Source organism: Rhinolophus sinicus, linkage group LG03, assembly GCF_036562045.2.
Source record: "Rhinolophus sinicus isolate RSC01 linkage group LG03, ASM3656204v1, whole genome shotgun sequence".
NCBI classification, from domain to species: Eukaryota; Metazoa; Chordata; class Mammalia; order Chiroptera; family Rhinolophidae; genus Rhinolophus; species Rhinolophus sinicus.
Window position 1 is genome coordinate 63,806,266 of NC_133753.1, and position 18,927 is coordinate 63,825,192.

General features: G+C 54.8%; 1 protein-coding gene across 5 annotated transcripts; it reads right to left on the minus strand.

Moving 5' to 3' along the window:
* Nucleotides 1–577: 577 nt before the first annotated feature.
* On the minus strand, nucleotides 578–17,425 carry TYRO3 (TYRO3 protein tyrosine kinase). Of its 5 annotated transcripts, none has more exons than XM_074327893.1 (19): nucleotides 16,894–17,423; nucleotides 14,964–15,147; nucleotides 14,663–14,763; nucleotides 13,751–13,921; nucleotides 12,182–12,268; nucleotides 11,279–11,394; nucleotides 9,617–9,794; nucleotides 8,790–8,893; nucleotides 8,131–8,335; nucleotides 7,619–7,748; nucleotides 7,436–7,536; nucleotides 7,050–7,145; nucleotides 6,661–6,741; nucleotides 6,095–6,187; nucleotides 5,548–5,669; nucleotides 5,037–5,146; nucleotides 4,704–4,863; nucleotides 4,384–4,520; nucleotides 578–2,033 (listed from the first exon to the last, which is right to left on the minus strand). In XM_074327893.1, the coding sequence occupies exons 1-19, from the start codon at nucleotides 17,009–17,011 to the stop codon at nucleotides 1,643–1,645; spliced, it is 2,685 nt and encodes an 894-aa protein (XP_074183994.1). In that variant the 5' UTR covers nucleotides 17,012–17,423; the 3' UTR covers nucleotides 578–1,642. The 5 variants fall into 5 exon arrangements, 4 of the variants coding, with proteins under 4 accessions (XP_074183994.1, XP_074183995.1, XP_019581005.2 ...); XM_074327894.1 differs by having other exon boundaries at nucleotides 8,131–8,275; nucleotides 16,894–17,422; XM_019725446.2 differs by having other exon boundaries at nucleotides 8,131–8,275; nucleotides 8,790–8,935; nucleotides 16,894–17,420.
* Between the last annotated feature and the right edge of the window lie 1,502 nt (nucleotides 17,426–18,927).

Consider the following 18,927-nt stretch of genomic DNA (forward strand, 5'->3'; position numbering starts at 1 on the left):
CTAAACTAAAATTTTCCAGTGGAAATACTTAGAAGCAAACTTCATACTATTTTTAATCCTCAAGAGGCTCACCGTTCTCTTTGCCCACTTGTTTCCAGAACTTCTCCTGGCTCCAGGCAAATGTAAAGGTGAGAACAAAGTCTCTACACCCCATATAGAAGGAAAAGTCTGATAGAGGGGTAGGAGACAGCCAAAGCAATCTCTTTGTCATTGTTCCAAGGTAAACAACTTTTTCAAAACATCTGCATTTTCAAAAGGTCAATGGTGGTTATCTCTAGGTGGTAGGATATAGGTGTTTGGCATTTTTTAAATGATTTTCTGCATTTTCCTCATTGTTTACAATGACTGTGTATTATCTTTAATATAAGATTCTTTGGGGTCTTCTCTAATTACAAAAGTATTTTGTGCTCAATGCAGAAAACTTGGAAAGCACAAAGGAAAAAAGTTCTCCTTAATCACATCATGTAAAGATAACAGCTGTTAACATTTTGGCGTATGTCTTTCCAGACTTTTCTCCAGGCAGAGATGCTTCATTTTTGTGATCTGGGAACAAAGTAAACATTTAAGTGACAAAGCCTTGGGTCTTCAGTCTTCAATTTTATTTGTTTTTAAACAGCATCTAATGGTTTAGAAATGTCCCTAACAGCAAGGACCCACCCCATGCACTCCCCCAGCCAGGATTGAGGTCCAGGCTCCAGTAACTCCCCCTCACCCACACCAGCTATCAGGCCTGTTTTCTCTCTGTCTCCAGAGGCCTGGGACAGAAGACGGTCTCCAGTTAGAGGGGAAGTGGGGACTAAGGGACACTGAATGGAAGGATTAGGCTCAGACACAGCTGCCTTTGTTAGTCTTAGGATATTCTGGGATTTGGTAGCATGCTCACTGTAAGAGGGCATAAAGAGATGCTCCTGGACTGCTCTCTGGCCTCGCGCATTCCTGGGCAAGCCCTACAGCACCCCTTCGTCTTGCCAGGCGCAGGCACTGCCTTTAGAAGCTGGGCAGGTGGCAGCCTGTGGTAATGCCTCGCTGTGACCTGGTCACATGCCTCACTTTGCTCCTGGCCTAGGCAGGGTGGGTAATCAGGAAGGTGACGATGGTTCAGACCTGAGTCCCACTGCCTCCTTCCACAGGGCTTACGTCCTGACTGTACTAACCCCTTATCAACTCTCACCTAACGGGGAATAATACAAGGGCATCTCTTTGTGAGAAGGGCAAACTTGGACACAGAAGCCCAAGCATGGGCACAGCTGGGCCCCCAGGCCAGCGACCCCTCAATGCATGCACTGAAGCAGCAGGAGCAGCTCAGCCGGGAGAGTAGGGGCCCACAGGGCTGAATGTACTCTCCCCCAACTCCTCTCCACACCCATGGTAACCATGGAAACATAACCACCCCCTCCTGCCAGCTGCCTGAGTTTAGACAACCAGGCTTGGCCCATCTCCACCCAGCCAAGGCCTGAACTGATGCCAGGCTGGCCACAGAGTGGCTGCAGGAAGAACTGGGATTGGGCGATTTGGTCAGTCCAGGCTTCCAGCACAGCTTGGGAAGACTACCACAGGAGCCTCCACGCCTTGCTGCCTGGGCTGGGGTCACACAGGGCTAGGTCAGCCAGGCACATGGCCCCGGATGCCCTCTGCCTGCGGCCTAACAGCTACTATGAGGCAGTAGCCCTTGCTGCAGCAATATTAGCCTCTGGGCCTCATTGAGGGGGCTTTCTGGCTGCTGTTCCCCCTGCCTGGGCCGCTCATCTAGCCCTCCAGGGCTGAGGATGTACCGATAGTCACTGGGGACACCCCCCACGGCCCCCATGCCACTGCCATCCTCAGCCCCACCACTGGCCTGCTCCCCACCAGGCAGCTCCAGGCTAGCTCCCTCAACAGGCTCCTCAGCTCTCTCAAGGTTGATATACAAGGGGTCCTGGCTCGCGGACAGCACAGACAGGTGGCCCAGAATGTTCTCCAGCTCCATTCGCAGGCATGTGAAGCTCGGGCGCTGCTTGGGGTCGGCACTCCAGCACTGGTACATGAGCTCGTACCTGGGACAGACAGAACCGTGAGGGGAGGTGGTGAGGAACCGAAAGAAAGGAGAAGGATGGTCCTTCCCTCAAACGTGGAGGCCCCTTAATCATATGGAACCAGGATTTTAAAAATTTTATTTAACACACTCATGTATAGGGCTTAACATGTATCATGCACTCTTCTCAGTATTTTATGTTTACTATTCAGTTCTCACAATAAGGGATCCCTATTTTACCAGTGTGGAAACAGAGGCACGGAGAGGTTGAGAACCTTGACTAAGGTCACATAGGTAGAAAGTGATGGAGCTGCTATTCAAAGCCAGATGGGGTGGCTCCAGAGTCCCTCTTGGGAGGGGGTACTAGGAGTGTTTTTGTCTTGCAGAACACAGCCTGGAAAGTAGATTTCAGCAATCACCCTTTGTCCTAAATCCTCACCCACTCAGGCAGTCTTAAATCCTCTTTGTTCATGGACACCTTTGAGAATCTGAGAAACGCTTCCAGCCTTCTTCCCCTGGCTGGAACACTTTTGATATGCAATTTCAGGAGTATTACAGGTTCCCTGAGATCGTATCCCATTCCCAGGCAATGTCTCAGGCTGACACCAGATCTAGTCCGAGAGAGCCTGACTCGCTTGCCTGTGCACACAATAAAAGCTCTACACACTGCCCCCCACACCAGCCCTTCTTGACAGGGGCCCCCCAGTGAAGGAGGGCAATCATGCCAGACACCAAATAGGCCGTGGGAATTGTCCCGGGCCACGGGTCCACGGCCAGGCTGGGATACATTGTCAAGGCTGTGAGAGGAGCCAACTGGCGCCCGTCCACCAGGCTGTCTAATGGGAGGCCAGCGTCCGCCCACCCTCTATCAACAACACTAGTCCCCGCCCAGGAGACTAAGCCAGGGACTGGTCTCCACCGCCCAGCAAAGTCTCTGCAGCTCCAGAGGCCCAGGCAGGCTGCAACCAAAAGGAGACTAGAGCTTCCGGCCCCTGCCATGCCCTGAGCTCTGCTGAATGAATAGGAGGGGTAAGGCCTGGTTCATGCACTCAGACTTCCCTCTTACCCACAGTCCAGGCTTCGAGCACTTCAAACCCACTGCCCTACAGAAAGAGGACCCCACCATTCAGGCCGAGCCTTCCTCTCTTTGTCCATATTCTTGGACCTCTGGAGGTCCAACCCCACAGCAAGAAATAGGGAGCAGATTTCTTCCCTGGATCACTGTGGACTCCCTCCTGCTGGTACTACTGTGTTTCCCCCGAAAATAAGACCTAACCGGAAAACAAGCCCTAGTGTGATTTTTCAGGATGACATCCCCTGAACATAAGCCCTAATGTGTCTTTTGGAGCAAAACTTAATATAAGACCTGGTCTTATTTTTGGAGAAACACGGTGGTAAAAAGGTCCTCTTGGGGCCAGGGAGTCTCTGGCTTGCACTGGGTGGGGGAATAATACTAGAACAGACAGATAACAGCTGGTGTCACGATTAAGAGGCATGTATTCTAAAATGACAGGGAACTAGGTTCAAACCCCAACCTATCCACTTAATAGCTATGTGACATTGGTCATGTTCCTTAACCTCTCTAATCTGAGTTCCTCATCTACAAAATGGGGATAATAAGCCATTTCCTCACAGGGTTAGAGGAGGATTACCAGAAAGAACTCCCATAAAGTACCCAGCTAATGTCAGTGATACTGTCTTCCAGTCACAAGGGGTTCATAACACTCCCCTGTGCAGTGGGTATATCACCACTCGCCCCTCTCCTGAGGGCTCCAGGCTTCCAGAAAGGAAAGAAGGCAGTTCCCTTCTCCCCAGGATCTCAGTTTGTTATCTTAGGTCTCTCCACTCCCTCAAGGGGAGGCCAAGACAAGAAAGGAACACAACCTCCCGCCCCCAGCGCCCCTCCTTGTCAAGCAAGGAATGTGACGGAGCAGCAGTTTTTTCCTTGCCTCTGTGCAGCCCTCTCAGGGCGCTCAGCCTAGCAGGTTTTCTTAGACTCGCTGGGGACTGAGCGGGAGTGGGGCTGGGGAGGTGACATGGAGACCTGCACTGGTGCTCCTCCCTGTAACTTCTGCCCTTGGGTTCCTTGGTTCTCCATGGAAACTGGAGAAAACAGAGTGATAGGAAAAGGCTGGAGCAAGAAAGTATTGGATGGGAAAGGGGAAGAGAAAGAAAACAGGGAAGTGCAGCTGAAGAGGAAGTTTGGGTGAAGGCCAATCTGCCCCCTAACAAATGACAAGCATATTTATATTTTTAAAAAAGCTCTAATCGAGGTTCTGAGCTGCCGCTGGTGCAGCAGCTGTGGTGGTGGCCATCAGCTGAAACCCCAAATTCCTGTTTCCTCCCAGAAATCCCCTTCCTGGGGCACTTACAAGTCCTCCATACAGCCCGGAGGCTGTTTCAGGCGGTTCCCGCCGATGAGGTAGTTGTAAATCTCAGCGTTCTCGATGCCAGCGTATGGCGTCTGCCCGCGAGTCATGATCTCCCAGATGGTCACCCCGAAGGCCCACTGGGACAGAATCAAGGTCGGAGGAGAGGTGTCATGGGGCTCCCTGAGCCAGGCAGAGCTCTGAGGCTGGGGGGGCCCCCCCACAAAGCAGCCAAGGCCCACGAGTGCAGGCCTGGCTGGGCCCTTGAGGAGCCTAAGCTACCCCCACGCACCGGTCCACACCACTGGCGTCACCACGCTCACCACGTCACTTTGCACAGTATACAGGTTGTCAGCCAGGCTCTCCAGGGCCAGCCACTTGACAGGCAATTTGGAAGCACAGCCCTGACGATAGTAGTCCCCGCTATAGATCTTCCGGGAGAGTCCAAAGTCGGCCACACACACCGTCATGTCTTCTGCCAGCCTGTGAGGGCGTGGGGAGGATGAGGCTAGCAGCCTTACGGAAGCCAGAGCATCTTTGCTCCTGAGCTGTCCCCTCACACAGCAGATGCTGCCCAGGCCAGAGCTGACCATTAGCCAGCTCCTCCTGGCACTGGCCACTCCCTCCCACCCCCACGCCCCCCAGAATTCACATACATGCAATTCCGAGCGGCCAGGTCTCGGTGGATGAAGTTCCGGGAGCTCAGGTACTCCATGCCACAAGCAATGTCCACCATGAACCGGATCAGGGTCTGCAAGGGCAGGTTCTGGTGGGCAGACAGGGAAAGCTCAGGCTGGATCTGTCCACCCAGCTAGGACAGGGTAAATGGGGTTCCCCGGCCAGAAAGCCTAAAGACTGTCCTCAGCATCACCAAAAGGAAGGGGAAAGAGGGACTTCCCAAGGCAAGAAAGATGTGGCAAATCTTTCAGAGTACCCAGGAATCAAGACTGCCCCAATCTGGGGCTCCACAGGTCTCTTCTCCTAGAAAGGGCCCTTGCCCAGCCTAAAATTCCCTGCAGGGCCTTATGAGGAGAAAGGAAGCCTGTTAGCATAAAGCATCAAACTCAGAGGCCGCCTTCTCCCAACCAGCTCAATTGGCCCTCCCCACCCACACAACGGGTCTTTGTCCCTTTCCAACTCGTGGCCACTCCCACGCCGGGCACTCACAAAGGGGTTCTCCCCAATCCGGGAGGCGAGCAGGAAGGCGTGCAGGTCCCCGTGCTTCATGAAGGGCAGGATGACCATGGGGATGGGGAGACGGCCTTTGGCCCTGCTCCGGAGGCTCACCCCTGAGAACAAGGGAGAGTCAGGAGCCAGCACATGAAGGTCAAAAGATGGCTCAGGTGTCTGCATGAGTCCCCACCTGCTGGGTCCTACCTCTAGCCCCGGCTCTGTTACCTTTTGCCCCTCAAGTTCCACACTGGCCTGGTGACTACCCAGGAACTCTGACTGCCCCCAGATCTCTGGGGCATCTTGTCTGTCCCCTCCTCCCTTCACACGAGCAGTCTTCATGTGCAGACCTTTGGTACAGGCCTGCAAACAGAACTCCCTACCTGGAGTCTGATCAGATTTCAGCCAGGACCCTCCTGGCTGTTTTGCTATCCACTTACTCACCAGGTAAGTCCAAACTTCTCTCCCACAGGCTGCCCTCCTACCTTGGGGGAGCACCGTTTTAGCCCTATTTTATATCTGCCTCCCCCAAGAAGGGGCTCACCAACAAGCTTGGCCACGTGTGGGTGGTCAAACTCCTTCATGCAAGCCGCCTCCCGGAGGAACTCTTCAATGTCGCTTGAGGCAATGATGTCAGCTGGGAGAATGGGATGGGAGGGAGAAAATGAGGAAGATGTGCCCCCAGTTCTGACCCAAGACGCCTAGGCCTTGTCCTTCAGATGTCCTGGGCTTCCCGGCAGGGGGGCGGGGTGGATGGCCAGGAAACAGTCTGGCCACGAGCAGGAGACACCCTGCTACAGGTGTGGTGCTATCCAGCAATTTCTCCATTTGCTAATGCTTTCCTTTGGGTTTGGACAGGCCTGCAGTTCAACCAACCACAGCTTTCATCACCTTGAGTGAGACCAGAAGACAGTCACTGCTCAGGGGAGAGCAAAGGCTGGGGCACGAACGTGTGTGGGTTCATGCCTTTAGATTAGTCACGTGGCATCCCAGTGAGTGTTAACTCTCCTTGAAGAGTCTCGGGGCCCAGCAGAACCTGCTTCAGGATCGATCAGCCCTTTCACCCTCCCCAGTGACACCCTCACTCCATATCTCCTATTCTCCACTCACCTTTCAGCATCTTTACAGCTACTTTCACAAAGGAGCCATCCTCCTGCTTCAGCTGGGCCTCCCGCACTGAACCAAACTCTCCTAGGAACGAATCCAAATGATGGTGAGTTCCCTTGCCCTCCTGTCCCTCACCGCCTTCCCTCCCAGGTGACCCTCCATAGGGACACAAAATCATTCGACTCTGGAGCCATCGGAGGAGGCTCCCTCGTCCATAGCCAAAGCAAAGTATGCTGGGATTACCTCCTCAGCACGCCCTGTCCCCAGCTACCATTCCCCTAAGCGTCCCAAACTCAGGAGTCTATAAGCATATCCTGTTTATAGGAGCTGACACAAATCCACCGAGACAAAGCAAACTCCACTCGTGCCAGTGCCTGCACAGCCCCACGTACCTTTCCCCAGCATCCGGCCCAGGGTGAACTGCTGCTCTGGGATGAGCACATCCTCCAGTTTGTCCTTCAGCTCATCGCTGATCCCCAAGCTGTCCACTGTTGGGGAGGGGGCAGCGAGAAAGGAGAGGAACCGCTCTGCTTCCTGATGCAAATCGCATCCTGCCTCCTGCCCCCGCCTCCACCCGCAGAGCAGAGATGAGCTTAGTTCAGCTCTCCCACAGCTAGGACAGTGACCTCCACAACAGTAGGTCTGTGTGTCTTCCATACTGTGTGCTTTGGACCCATCAAGGTCCAGACACATTGGTCAAATTGATGAATTAGTAAAAGGAATGAGGACAAGGGGTAAGATAGCCCATTTTTCCCTCCTGTGATTTCCCACCACTCACGCGTGGCCTCGATGCGCTCGGGCCTTTCCCGATTGAAGGACCGGGCTGCCCGGAAGTGAACGGCTGGCTCCCCTTGGGCCATGACACTGTCAAAGGCTTGCCTAAAGGGAAATCCAGGACTAGGGGTCAGCTCCAAGGTCTTCAGTCACCGCCCGCCTCTCCCTCTGTGTTCCTACCCCTTACCCAAACCGTGTCTCCTTCCGCCTCTTTCGCAGCAGGATGAGGGCCAAGGCGGCAGCCGTCACCAGGGCTGTCAGCACACCCAGGACCACGGGCACCCAGGACGTGCGGCTGTGGGGCGGGCCCTGCTGGCCTGGGGGAAACAGGGGTCTGAGGTCGGCTGACACCAAGGAGTCCCTTTAGAACTTCCTGATGACAGCCATCTGACCTGGTCAAGAGAGTCCCTTCAGTCAATTAAGGTTCCGAGTAGAAAGAGGGTCCAGAGGAAGACCCAACAGTTTCTACCCTGTCAGTGACAGGCCCTGGCTAGTGGGACCTACAGCATAACCAGGGATTTCTATTCTAGTTCTGAGGCAGGGGGAGGAGAATGAGATGCAGTTTAAATATCAACCCTAGCCTCAAAGGCTTCATTATAAGTCTTCGGGCCTAGGAGAGTCAGTGCTGCCAGCCTCCCCCCGAGTCCAGGGTGCTCTTGAAAGCCCCAGTCCCCTGGCCTCTCCCTCTATAGGCCTCACCTGCGTGGTCATGAGACGAGACCACCAGTGGCTGACTCCAGGGCCCACAGCCAGCTGCATTGGAGCTGCACACACGTACAGTCAGGTCTTTCTGGGGATCCCAGACTGTCAAGTTGGCCCAGGTCCCCTCCACTATCAGCTCACCCTGCAGCCAGGAAAAGCCCCCATCCCACACTGAGTCTGAGGAAAAGGCCTCCAGCTGGGCCTGGAGGCAGAAAAAAAGATGTAGCTAGGAAGTAGGAGCCTAGAGACAGTGGGTTCAGAGGCTGCAGGAGCACAACCGGATAGGAGTTATCACATTCCTGCTCCAGGCTGCAGAGGCCTCTCCTGAACACAAACGAGGCTCAGTCCCAGCAGGGGAGATGGGGATGGAGGGAACTGGGCTGGGGATCAGAAAGCCTTATCTGCGCCCTCCCCCAGTTTGTGCAGAAATGTGTCTCCTACTTTACATCCAACATGGCCACTGGCTGCAATACTAACAGGAGACATAATTCAGTAAGGAGTGCAGCCTGAAGGGAAAGGAGGGAGCAGTGGGCTTGCTGGGTGGTAGGAGGCCCAGCCCACCAAGGTCCCTAGGCCCCCCCCAAGGACAGCCATTCCGAAGCCCTGAGGGGTGATTCTGGCACACCTAGAGAGCAGAGGTTTCTATTCCTCCTTACCTGCGTTCCATTGTCTTGAAACCAGGACAGTTTATAGGGTCCCAGGGGGCCTTCCAAAGAGCCGCCGGGGATCACTTCTTCCCACTCCAGGATGAGGCCTGAGTCTGTGCGGATGGCACGGAGGTTCTGGGGAGCACTGCCTGGGGCTGTACCCGCAGAGAGAAGGTTGCTAAGAGTCCTGCCCTGCCCACCATCACTATCCCAGGCAGGCCTTTGGAAACAGCTCCCAAGAACTGAACAGCTCAGAGAGCAAGATGTCGGGGAAGAGCTCGCCTCCCTGTCCTAACGGCTCTCACCAAGTCCTGGGGAGGAGGGCTGAGCAATGGCAGCACTATAGAAGCAGTGTTGCTCTTCATCCCCTTGGTGACGGCCTCAGTCGCCACATCCCTCACTGCACCCTGTGATAGTCCTGCCAGCCTCCTTGCAATTGCTAGAGAACCCCAAGCAAGTTCCCACCATGGGGTCTTTGCACTCACTGTGCCCACTTCCTGCAGTGGTTTTCCACCAAACATGGCTCCTTCCTTATCAGTCAGACCTCGGATCTCTTTATGGGGGTATTCCTGGACCACCTTGGGCACTCTCGTTACTAATTATCTGATCTTTTCTACTTCACTTATCTACTCCAGCCACTAGAACTAGAGCTGCATGGGAGAGGGACAGATTTAGCATCTCATAAGTATGCTGCAGGCACTCGGTGTTTGCCAAGTGATGCATGAAGCTCACTCAGGGAGCGTCCTCTCCCAGTCAACTCCATTCAGAATTAGAGCCACCGTGGCCCCTTCCCCGCTCCAGCCCTCCCCAGCCATTCTGCTCTGTAAGCCCCTTACCTAGGCCCTTTGTCCGAAATGGCACCCAGTCAGCATATGGAGAAGGCCCCAAGGCGTTAGCACAGCGTACCCTGAGGCTGTAGTTGGTGGCAGGTGCCAGGTCCCGGAGAAGGCAGGTAAAAGGTGGCACAGGGACCACAACAGCCAGGACCTCCCAGCCTCCCGGGGCCTGTGTCACCTACAGAAAAGCAGAAAACTAATGATGTAGAGAGAAATGGCAGATGGGATAGATAGATATGAGTATAGAGTTGGGGGGCCTTCAGCTAACGCCTCCCCTCTAAGTCTATCAGCAAACACTTGTAACCCACAGCCTTCCACCGGCCCCCGCTCCAATAACACACCAGGTTCCATACCTCCCTGCCTTGGTAAATGCTGTTACTTTTGCTTAGAATGATCTGCTCTTCCTAGCAAAGTCCAACTCATCCTTTAAGACTCAACACAAATACCACTTTCTCTGTGAAAGACTTTTTCACCTACTCCAGAAAAGTCATGCCCCTTTGTGCTTGGTACATAACTCAGGTAGAATAGTTACCACTTATTGTAATTGTTTGCATCCAGGCAGCATAGTCTCGGCGTTTCTCAAGGGCAGAGTAACCGGGAGCCCAGAAGCCTTTACCAGGCCTTTACCTTACCTTTGGGGAGCCCAGGGCAAGAATACAAATGGAGATTCATGTACCATATAGCTAAATATTTAAATGTTATAAATCAGGTAACAAATTATTAAATAAAATATTTCTTATCTTAATATACTGACAAACGGAACTTCAAAACAACCCGGCAGGTCAGGTTTGCATTTATACTTCTCCGAATCCTGAACTCCCAAGTCAGAATGTGGTGGCACGAGCATTACGGCACGGGCGTGGAAATGCTGCCTGCATACCTTCCCTCACACATGGCTGCCCTTTGGACAGAGAGGATGGGCCAGGGGACAGGTCCACACAGGCCTGGAAGCAGACGTGCCGTGAGACAAGAGCTCCTGAGTATCTAGAGTGTGGTATGGTGTGGGGGCTGGGGTGGGGGTGGGGCTTATCCTCATGATCGGGACAGGCATGTTCCACCCCTCGGCCTTGCAGGTTCCTTGCCCAGTGGCAAGGGGTGCAGTCAAAGGAGGCCCAGAGCGGGCTCATCTAAATGGAGGAGCCCAGAGCAGGAGGGACCTCACCTGCCTGGGGATCTGCCTAGAACAGTTTCTAGAAGGTGCTCATTCAATACCTTTTGAGTAAACGTACAAAAATAAATAAGCCTGCATCACCTCTTGTTTTCAGTATCACCTTACCAAGGTTTTCCACTCTCTAGGGTTTAGAATCTAGTCTCCTTGTTCTCTTTGGCATGAGTCGGGGGGCGAGGCATGAGAGTGCAGGTATCAGATAAACCAAAGGTTTGGGTTTTCGACAACATAAGAAAAACTCTTCCAGACATGACATATCTGCTTTACGGATCTGCTTTCCAGCCCGAAGAATGCATGTGTTGAAGCCAATCTGCAGTCACTTGGTTGCCAGAGCACCCTATGATAAGGGGAAGTGGCCTGGGCTGTTCCTAATAAGGGAACAACACCTGAATAGAGCTGGAGACCAAACCCCATGGGCAAGTCTAGACAAATGTGACACCACTGTCCACAAAGTGCCACAGGCCAGGAGAGCCTGTCCCACCCTCTCAGCTTACCTGGACCGTACAGGATTGGAGCACGGCTCGGCCATCAGCTCCTGGCGTCCAGGCCACGCTGGCATTGTTGCTGGAGAGCTTTGTCACTGTGATGTTGAAAGGAGCTGCAGGCAGTGCTGTGGATGGGGACTTAGAGTCAGTGCCCCGGAGTTCAGTGCCCAGGAACAACACGAGAGGAGGGAGCAGAAGGCATGACAGGCAAGCCTTGAGTCCCTCCCTAGGGTTTGCTCTCCAGCCCCAAACTAAAGCTGTCTACTCAGCACTCCCAGGACCACAGTTAATATACAAGCCAAGAAACCAGTAGGAGACAGCTGCTCGTCTCTGGGAGTGCCTAGGGTGTGGAGAGAGGTTGCCTCTCCCTGAATCAGGGGCCCTGTCTGACCAAGGAAAAGGATAAAACAGTGGGTATGTGTGAGGACATACCTTGGCCTTGGGAGATACAAACAAGAGGCAGTCCCTGCAGCCACAGCTCATCCCTCCACACGCTGGCTCTCTCCTCCTCCTTCCTTCTCTCCCTCTGCACACCAGCCCTTTGGGTCTCCTTTATCATCCTACCAGGTGGTTTTCCCCTCCCCTGTTCCCTCCACAGGGGTTGGCAGAGGCAAGGTTGGGCATGAGCCTTGACCATCTCCTGCTGGCTCTCTCTCTCCCTCCCTCCCAAGGGCTCTGCTTCGTGATGGGAAATCTGCTGTGACGTCAGGTTTCTATTCTCATCTCAGCCACTGCAGGGTCTCAGGTGCTCCCACTAGGAATGGAGCTATGCCAATTAACCCCTCATCCCTCAGATCCCAGCAGGACTGAGAGGAGATAAAACACCAAATGATTCTGCCTTTACCCACTGCTGGACAGCTTGCCGAGAATGCCCCTGCCTCACCTCCCCTCCCTCCCCTCCAGTCCTCCTACCTTGAAGACGGACAGTGGCTGGGCGAGAAGAAGCCAGGCCTTTCGGGTTGTGAGCTTCACAGGAGAACACAGTGCTCTGGGTTACCCCTGGGACCAGAAAACTGCAGTCAGCCCCCAAGCAGCAACTCCCACTCAGTCTGGGATTGGGGAAGGTGGATACTTACGCTCTGGATGTGAATATCCTAAAAGTCCCTCCAGCCAAAGCAAGGAGCTAGACAGTGGGGTACGGCAGATGGCAGAATGAACAGGGACTTTGGAGTCTAATGGGCCTGGATGTAAATCCCAGGGTTGGGGCTCTGTCTTCTCATCTCCCAAATGGGAGCATTGTGAGAACCAAATGATGTAAAGTGCATGGCACACAGTAAGCACTTGCGAAATGTTACACCATCCCTCCCACCTCAATCCCTTCTCCTGCAGACAGCACAGAGCTGCCTCCCTTTTCTGGTCACTCCTTTATTACACATTCCAGAGCCCTTCTCTATTTGCTCTGAGCCATACCACTGTTGTATTTGCAGATTCTTTGCCTTGCAATAATTCTCACCTCCTTATGCATGTGTCTTGTCTCCCCAATTATACTAATTCCTTGGGGGCTGCACAGATGGTTTCTGTTTCTTTTGTATTCGCTCCATCCCCCATGGTGCCTAGCACAGTGTGTGTGGCATAGGAATTCAGTGAGCGCTCATTAGCAGGCTGGCTGCCTGAGGGGCCCAACCACATACATGTGGAGAGAACTGAACCCAACCTCCCTTCTAATCTGCTCCAACCCAGTGCCTCTTCAACAGGATCTGCCCTCATTTCCAAAAGGTCCTGCCGTCCACCTCTTCTCAAGATTCATATTGCTAGGGGACTTAGCAGATCAGAGCCCATCCCCTCCACCTTCCGGTACATGAGACCAAGCTCAGACAACAATCTTTTTTGGCCAGTTCAAACCTCCACTGAAACACTAACTTTATTTCACAGATAAGCCAGCCTCACAAGCTTGTGAGGTATGTGCCCGAGGATCTTGGGGTCCAGGTGGGTGAGCAGGCATGGCTGCTTTGGGCCTAACTGTGCAGAAGTATGCGCAGACACAGTTGTTTGGGAAAATAATAGAAGGGCTATTAGGAAAGGAGGCTCTGTAGCTTTGTACTTGCCTCCCCTCCCTGCTTTCCCTCCCCCTGCCCTTCCCCTGGACCCTGCAGCCTGAGACTGTCGTCTTCTAGGCAAGTCTGCCAGACACTCCTCCTAGCTCTGCGTGGGCTGCTTCCTGGTTCCATCCCTGGGGAGGGGTGGGGGGGATGGGTGCCCCTAGTCCCATGTCATGTCCCAGGGCCAGCTGTACACAGCCTATACTACCGTGAATCAGGCCAAGAGGCCCCAGCATCCTCCTTAAGCACACACAGCAGGATCCCTGCTAATCAGCCCCCCCAGCTGGCCTAGCACACCTGATTAATGAGCTTAGCAATGGTGCAGCTCACGTTCCCAAGCAGTTTGCTCTGGACACTCACAACAGCAAACAGTGATTTAGGCAGATTTGAACTCCTGTCAGCCTCACCACCCCTGCTCAAAGCCCCCTCCGAAGCTGCTCACCTGTTACATTTAAAACAGAAGGAGAGGGAGCAGGTCCCCCAACCTTTGTGCTTCCTCTCCACCAGATAATGGTAACAGGTTCAGGGGGACCCACAGCCTCACAAAACAGTTGGAAAGAGACATTGGGTGGCACTGCCAGGTCTTTGGGCTCCACAGTGAAAAATGGCACACCTAGGGAGAAAAGGGAGTGGGGAGTAAGCCTTGCCACCTCTCAGCTTCCAACTGCCCAAGCCACAAGTTAGCTACCATCGGAAACCGTCTCTGCAGAAGGTCCCACAGGCCCTTATGACTGGGTCAGCCGCAGAACAGTCACCGAGCTTGACGAAAGAGCTCTTTTTCGGCCCCCTTAGGAACGTTCTTTATGCTGTCCCCTTGAGCACGGGAGATTCTCCCTTCTCAGACCTGCTCTGACCGCCCTTCTGGGAGCAAGGGTAGAAGCAGGTGGGGACTGGGGGAAGGGCCAAAAGGAGAAGTGGGAGGGAGCCTTAGCAGAGTTCTGCTGGCTGGCCCCAGATCCAGTTTAGAGCCCTTTGTTACTTTCTTAGTCACTTTGTCTTCCTGGGCTGAACAGCTCGCAGCTCCCACAGCTGCAGATCCTTCCGCCCCTCCCCACTCTCTCCCCCTCCTGGCCTGGCCACTTGGCATGACAGGGTCCAGTCCCAGATGGGTGCTTGAGGCTTGTTACTCAGACAACTGAAACTGTCTGCATCCCATAGGTTGTGGGTCCTAATTGCCCCCTTGGTTCTCAAATATCCAGACTCCAGTGGGCATGGTCCTCCAATGCCTGGGGTGGGCCTGGAGCCTGGTGCAATCAGGCTCCAAAGGGCAGTGAGGCAGCTTTCTTCCGCTGAGCTTTCTGCTCCAGAGGTGCGATCACCAGCAGACAGCCAACATGCCCACATGCCTCCTCACCTTCTACAATGAGCCACACCGGCTGGGAGGTCTCGGTTTCGCCCCCATCCTCCACCTGGCACCAGTATCGGCCTGCATCAGAGCGCTCCACTGACTTCAGGCTGTGGAAACAAGAGACTAGGCTTGCCTCCCAGAGTCAAGGGGGCAGCTCTGCTGGGCAGACTCAATGGGTTCAGCCTGCCCCCACTTCTGGAAGGTTCTGGAAGGAATAAAGAAACCACAGCCCTCCGGGCATCAGCATTGTTCCCAGCTCCCAATGTCCCCAGGCTGGCATCCCACACCTTCCCCCACAGTCTTATACCTGAGGAAGCCGATCCAGTGCTGCTCGCTGACTGAGATGTACACCTGATCCACACTCTGGACCACAGCCCCGTCCTTCACCCATTGTATCTCAGGCTCCTCCATTCCCTCCAGACTGCAGTTGAGCTTCACTGGCTGCCCCTGAGACACTGTCAGCTTCACTGGGGCTCCCATGAACTTTAGGCCTGTGAGGTGGGAAGGAGAATGTGTCAGTCAGCTTGAGAGGTCCCCTGTCTCCGGAAATATCCCCCCTTACTCTTCCAAAATCTAGCTTCTGTGTCAGAGAACTCATTCTCAGCTACTGAGCAGGGAAGCAGCGATAGGACAGCGTGGAAGGGAAGGTGGCTTAGTCCTGGGCTATGGGAAGGGGCATGACAAGTTCTCCAGGCACCATTTCTGCCACTGCCAAGTTCCCCACAACTCGAAGGAAGTGACCTCTTCCCCATACCTCCCTGCTGGGCAATGTCAAGTTCAGGCTCAACAACCAAAAAGAAGGGAAGCCAGGCTAAAACAATGGGGCGTTGTCATATACCTAGGGCAGGTACTGCCCTGGGAATGACTGCTGTACCCAGCCAGTGCAACAGGCAACCAGCTAGCTCTCTACCCAAGGTGTCAGCCCAGACCTGCACTGCTGCTGGCACACCCCTGTACCCCACCCAGGCAAATGAAAGGAGGCTGAGGAAAGGAAGAAGGGGGTGCTCCCCTGAAGTGGAGAACATATGGCTGCAAAACCACGTCAGATCAAACACATGGCACCCTTACTGGCAGGCGCCTGCTCTATTAATACCTGAATGTGTGCAGGGGCGGGTGCTAGGAAGATAGGAGGTAGAAGGGAGGGGAGAGGCCCTGAATGGGACCCAAGACCCCTGAGTTACTGTCACACCAATAGGAACCACTCTCTGAATACTACCCTCTACACACACCCAACACCTCTCTGGTCTCCTGGCATGTTTTTAAGCAGTTAAGGAGAGGTGAGCTATCCACACAGCTGAAATCAGTCCTGCTTCTTCCTGCCCTTTGCTGTGTGACTCTAGGCAAACCCTGGGCTCTCTGATCCTGAGACACACACCTTCCAGTTAGTAAATAGTTGTTACTCTTCCCTGAGGGGCTGTTATGACAGGGAGCACTCTCTCAAGAGAAGGTGCCACCTCGGTTCCTGCTGTCCTGGCCTGTTTCTTCTTTACTCCCTCAGTGTCTCAGGAGCAGTCACAGGACAAGGAGGGAGGGCTAGCCTCACACCCCATACACACCCAGCACTCCCAGGGGTGTGTGGTGTGAACTTGGGATCCAGGGTGCTGCAAGCAGCACTCCTATGACTGGCAAACGCCTCAGTGGCTATGTGGGAACCCAAGACTAACCCCCACAAAGACTAGCAACCTTGCCCCAGCCCATCCTCTCCAACATTCCTGGCTTCAGGAGGCTCAGAGTGGGCACAGGAACCAGAGTATGCTCAGATGTTTTCTGTGACCGGGCACGCTCACAGCCCCTGTACCTAAATGGTGCCTCTTAAGTGCTCAGCCCCAGCCCCTGTGGTTTCAGAGAGGGACCCTGGTGCGTGGGGCGGGCAGAATGGTGTTCCCTGGACTGGGAAGGGAAAGCAAACAACTAGGAACATCGAGGCGGGAAAAATCCAGTCCCAAACATCCCCCGCTGACCACTCAACCCACAGCCCCACTCCTTTCCTTTCCAACCCGCCAGAAGCGCCCCGGACGCGAAAAAGTTGGGGGTGGGGGCTCCGAGATCCTGCAGCGGACACTCCGCTGCGCCCCCTCCCCCAGCCCCCGAGCCTCGGCCTCCCAGCTTCGGCCCCACCACCCAAATATCTGGCCCGCCCAGGCCGGGGACTCGATCGGCTGCTGTCCCCCGGCTGCGACCCCAACCGCGCCCCTCCGCGGCCCCCGCTTGCCGCCGCCTCTCGGGCCAGCCCCTACCTGCGGCCACCGGCTCGCGGAGCAGCAGAGCGGCCAGACCCAACAGCAGCAGCGGCGGCGGCGGCGGCGGCGGCAGCGGTGGGAGCCCCGAGCGCTCCATGCTCCGCCTCAGCGCCATCGGCGGCGACGCCGCACCATGCCGGGCCGGGCCCACGAGCGACCAGGGAGGAGAGAGGAGGGAAGAAGGAGGAGGGAGGAGAGAGGAGGACCGCGGGAGGGGCAGGGGTTGGCCCGGGGGGCGGTGCTGGGGCCCGTGCCTCCGAGACCCGCGCCCGCGGCGAGTCGAGGCGGCTGCCGTCAGCAGAGCGGGGTCCGTGGGGCCGCTCCTGGGCCACCGCGCTCCTTCCACAGCCGTCGCCGCCGTCGCCGCTGATTCATGTTCTCGGAGCCGCCGCCTCCTCCCCAGCTCTCCCGCCCGCAGCCGGAGCTCGTACCGCCCCCCCGCGGAGCCCCGGGCGGCTCGCTCCAAGCGCCAACCCGGTGGTGACCAGCCTGGCCTCCAGCCCCGCGCGGATCCCCACCCACATATCTTCCCAGCCCTGGCCAACACCTCCTGCCCCAGCTACCCCAATGCCGAACCCGAGGATCTGGCTTGTCCCCTAGATGAGCACCCCAGCCACGCCCCTCCTTTCCAAAATACACTCCAGATCCTTCCCTCAAAACATCGCTAGAAGCCTCTACCACATCCCAACTTTTATCCAGACTCTGATCCCGAAACCCAGCACCCGCCTCTCAGGAGATAAAGTATCTCAATCCCATAGACACTTCCAACCACCAGGCCCCCCAAAATTGTGACTCAGGGATCCCAGAACAGGATCTATAAGCACCCCTTCGTGCCTCTTTCATGAGCCTTTCACCCAAATACTCCATATTCGTGCTTCATTTCCCACCCCTTTATCTCCAAGACCTTGGGCCTTGAGTCTTGACTTTTCCAAGCTCCCTTGGTAATACTCAGGTTTTATCTGCTATTCCCACTGCTACACCTCATAGGCCAAAGCCCAGTGGCCCCTATATTTTGGGGTTGTCGTTCTTCATAGTTGCTTCCTCTGCTTCTACCCACTCCCCCTCATTCCCCAGAACATGGTATGAAAGTTGGCTGTATCAAAACAATATCCAACAAAACATTTAACTATTATTAGTAGAGGACCTTGCACAGTCAGCACTGCATATGTAAATAGGCAGATGCCAGTTAAATGAATGAATAATTGCCTCAGAGCTTGGCCTGCTCCACAACCAGTAATCACTGGGGTGGCTGTGCCCACGGACATCCTGTCAGGCAGATGCAGAGCTGGTTCCAAATCCAGCCTACCAAGTGTTCTCCCCTGGTCCTTGCCTCTACCAGGCTCCTGGAGCCTACTCCAGATGGCCCTTCCCAAAAGTCCTGGGTGGGGAGGCCGGACAAGCGACTCAGCCCCAGCCCCGTTTCCCCGCAGCCTCATTGGATCTTTCCAGGGATTGTCCTTCTGAGCAGTGGGGGCCTGCCTTTTCCTCCACTTGGCCCGATCAGTGCTTGTTTACTAATTATACTAATGATAACAACAAACAGCAGTGCTGGCGGCAGCCTCAGAACCAGCTGGGGGCGCCCCTGAGGCAACAGCATAGGGAGAGACTCCGGAAGTGCTGTCAGAGTTGGATGGCAGGGACCAAGTCACCAGTTTAACTGAGCGCTCTTGCCAATTTTCTTGGGCACTGTGGGTTGGCTCCAGGACCCTTTCCTAAAGGAAAAACTACTTGCTCTGTTCCAGAATCCACAGTTTCTGAGCTTGGGCTGTCGGATCAGGGCAGGCAGACAACAGTCTGGGGCTGAAGCCAGATTTGCAAGGGCCGCTACTGCGGCAAAGTGGCTGCTGCAGCCCTACACTTGAACGCTTTGTCACTTCTCAAGTCTCTCTCTCCCCTACTCTCTTCTCTAGAAGGGACTTCAAGTTTCCAGGGAAAGGAAGCCACCTTCTATTCACTCTGGCTGACACTGGAAAGACCCCTCCTAGAGGATGTCGAACCCAGAGCCCAGCCTTCCACTTCCTTTACTCCCCA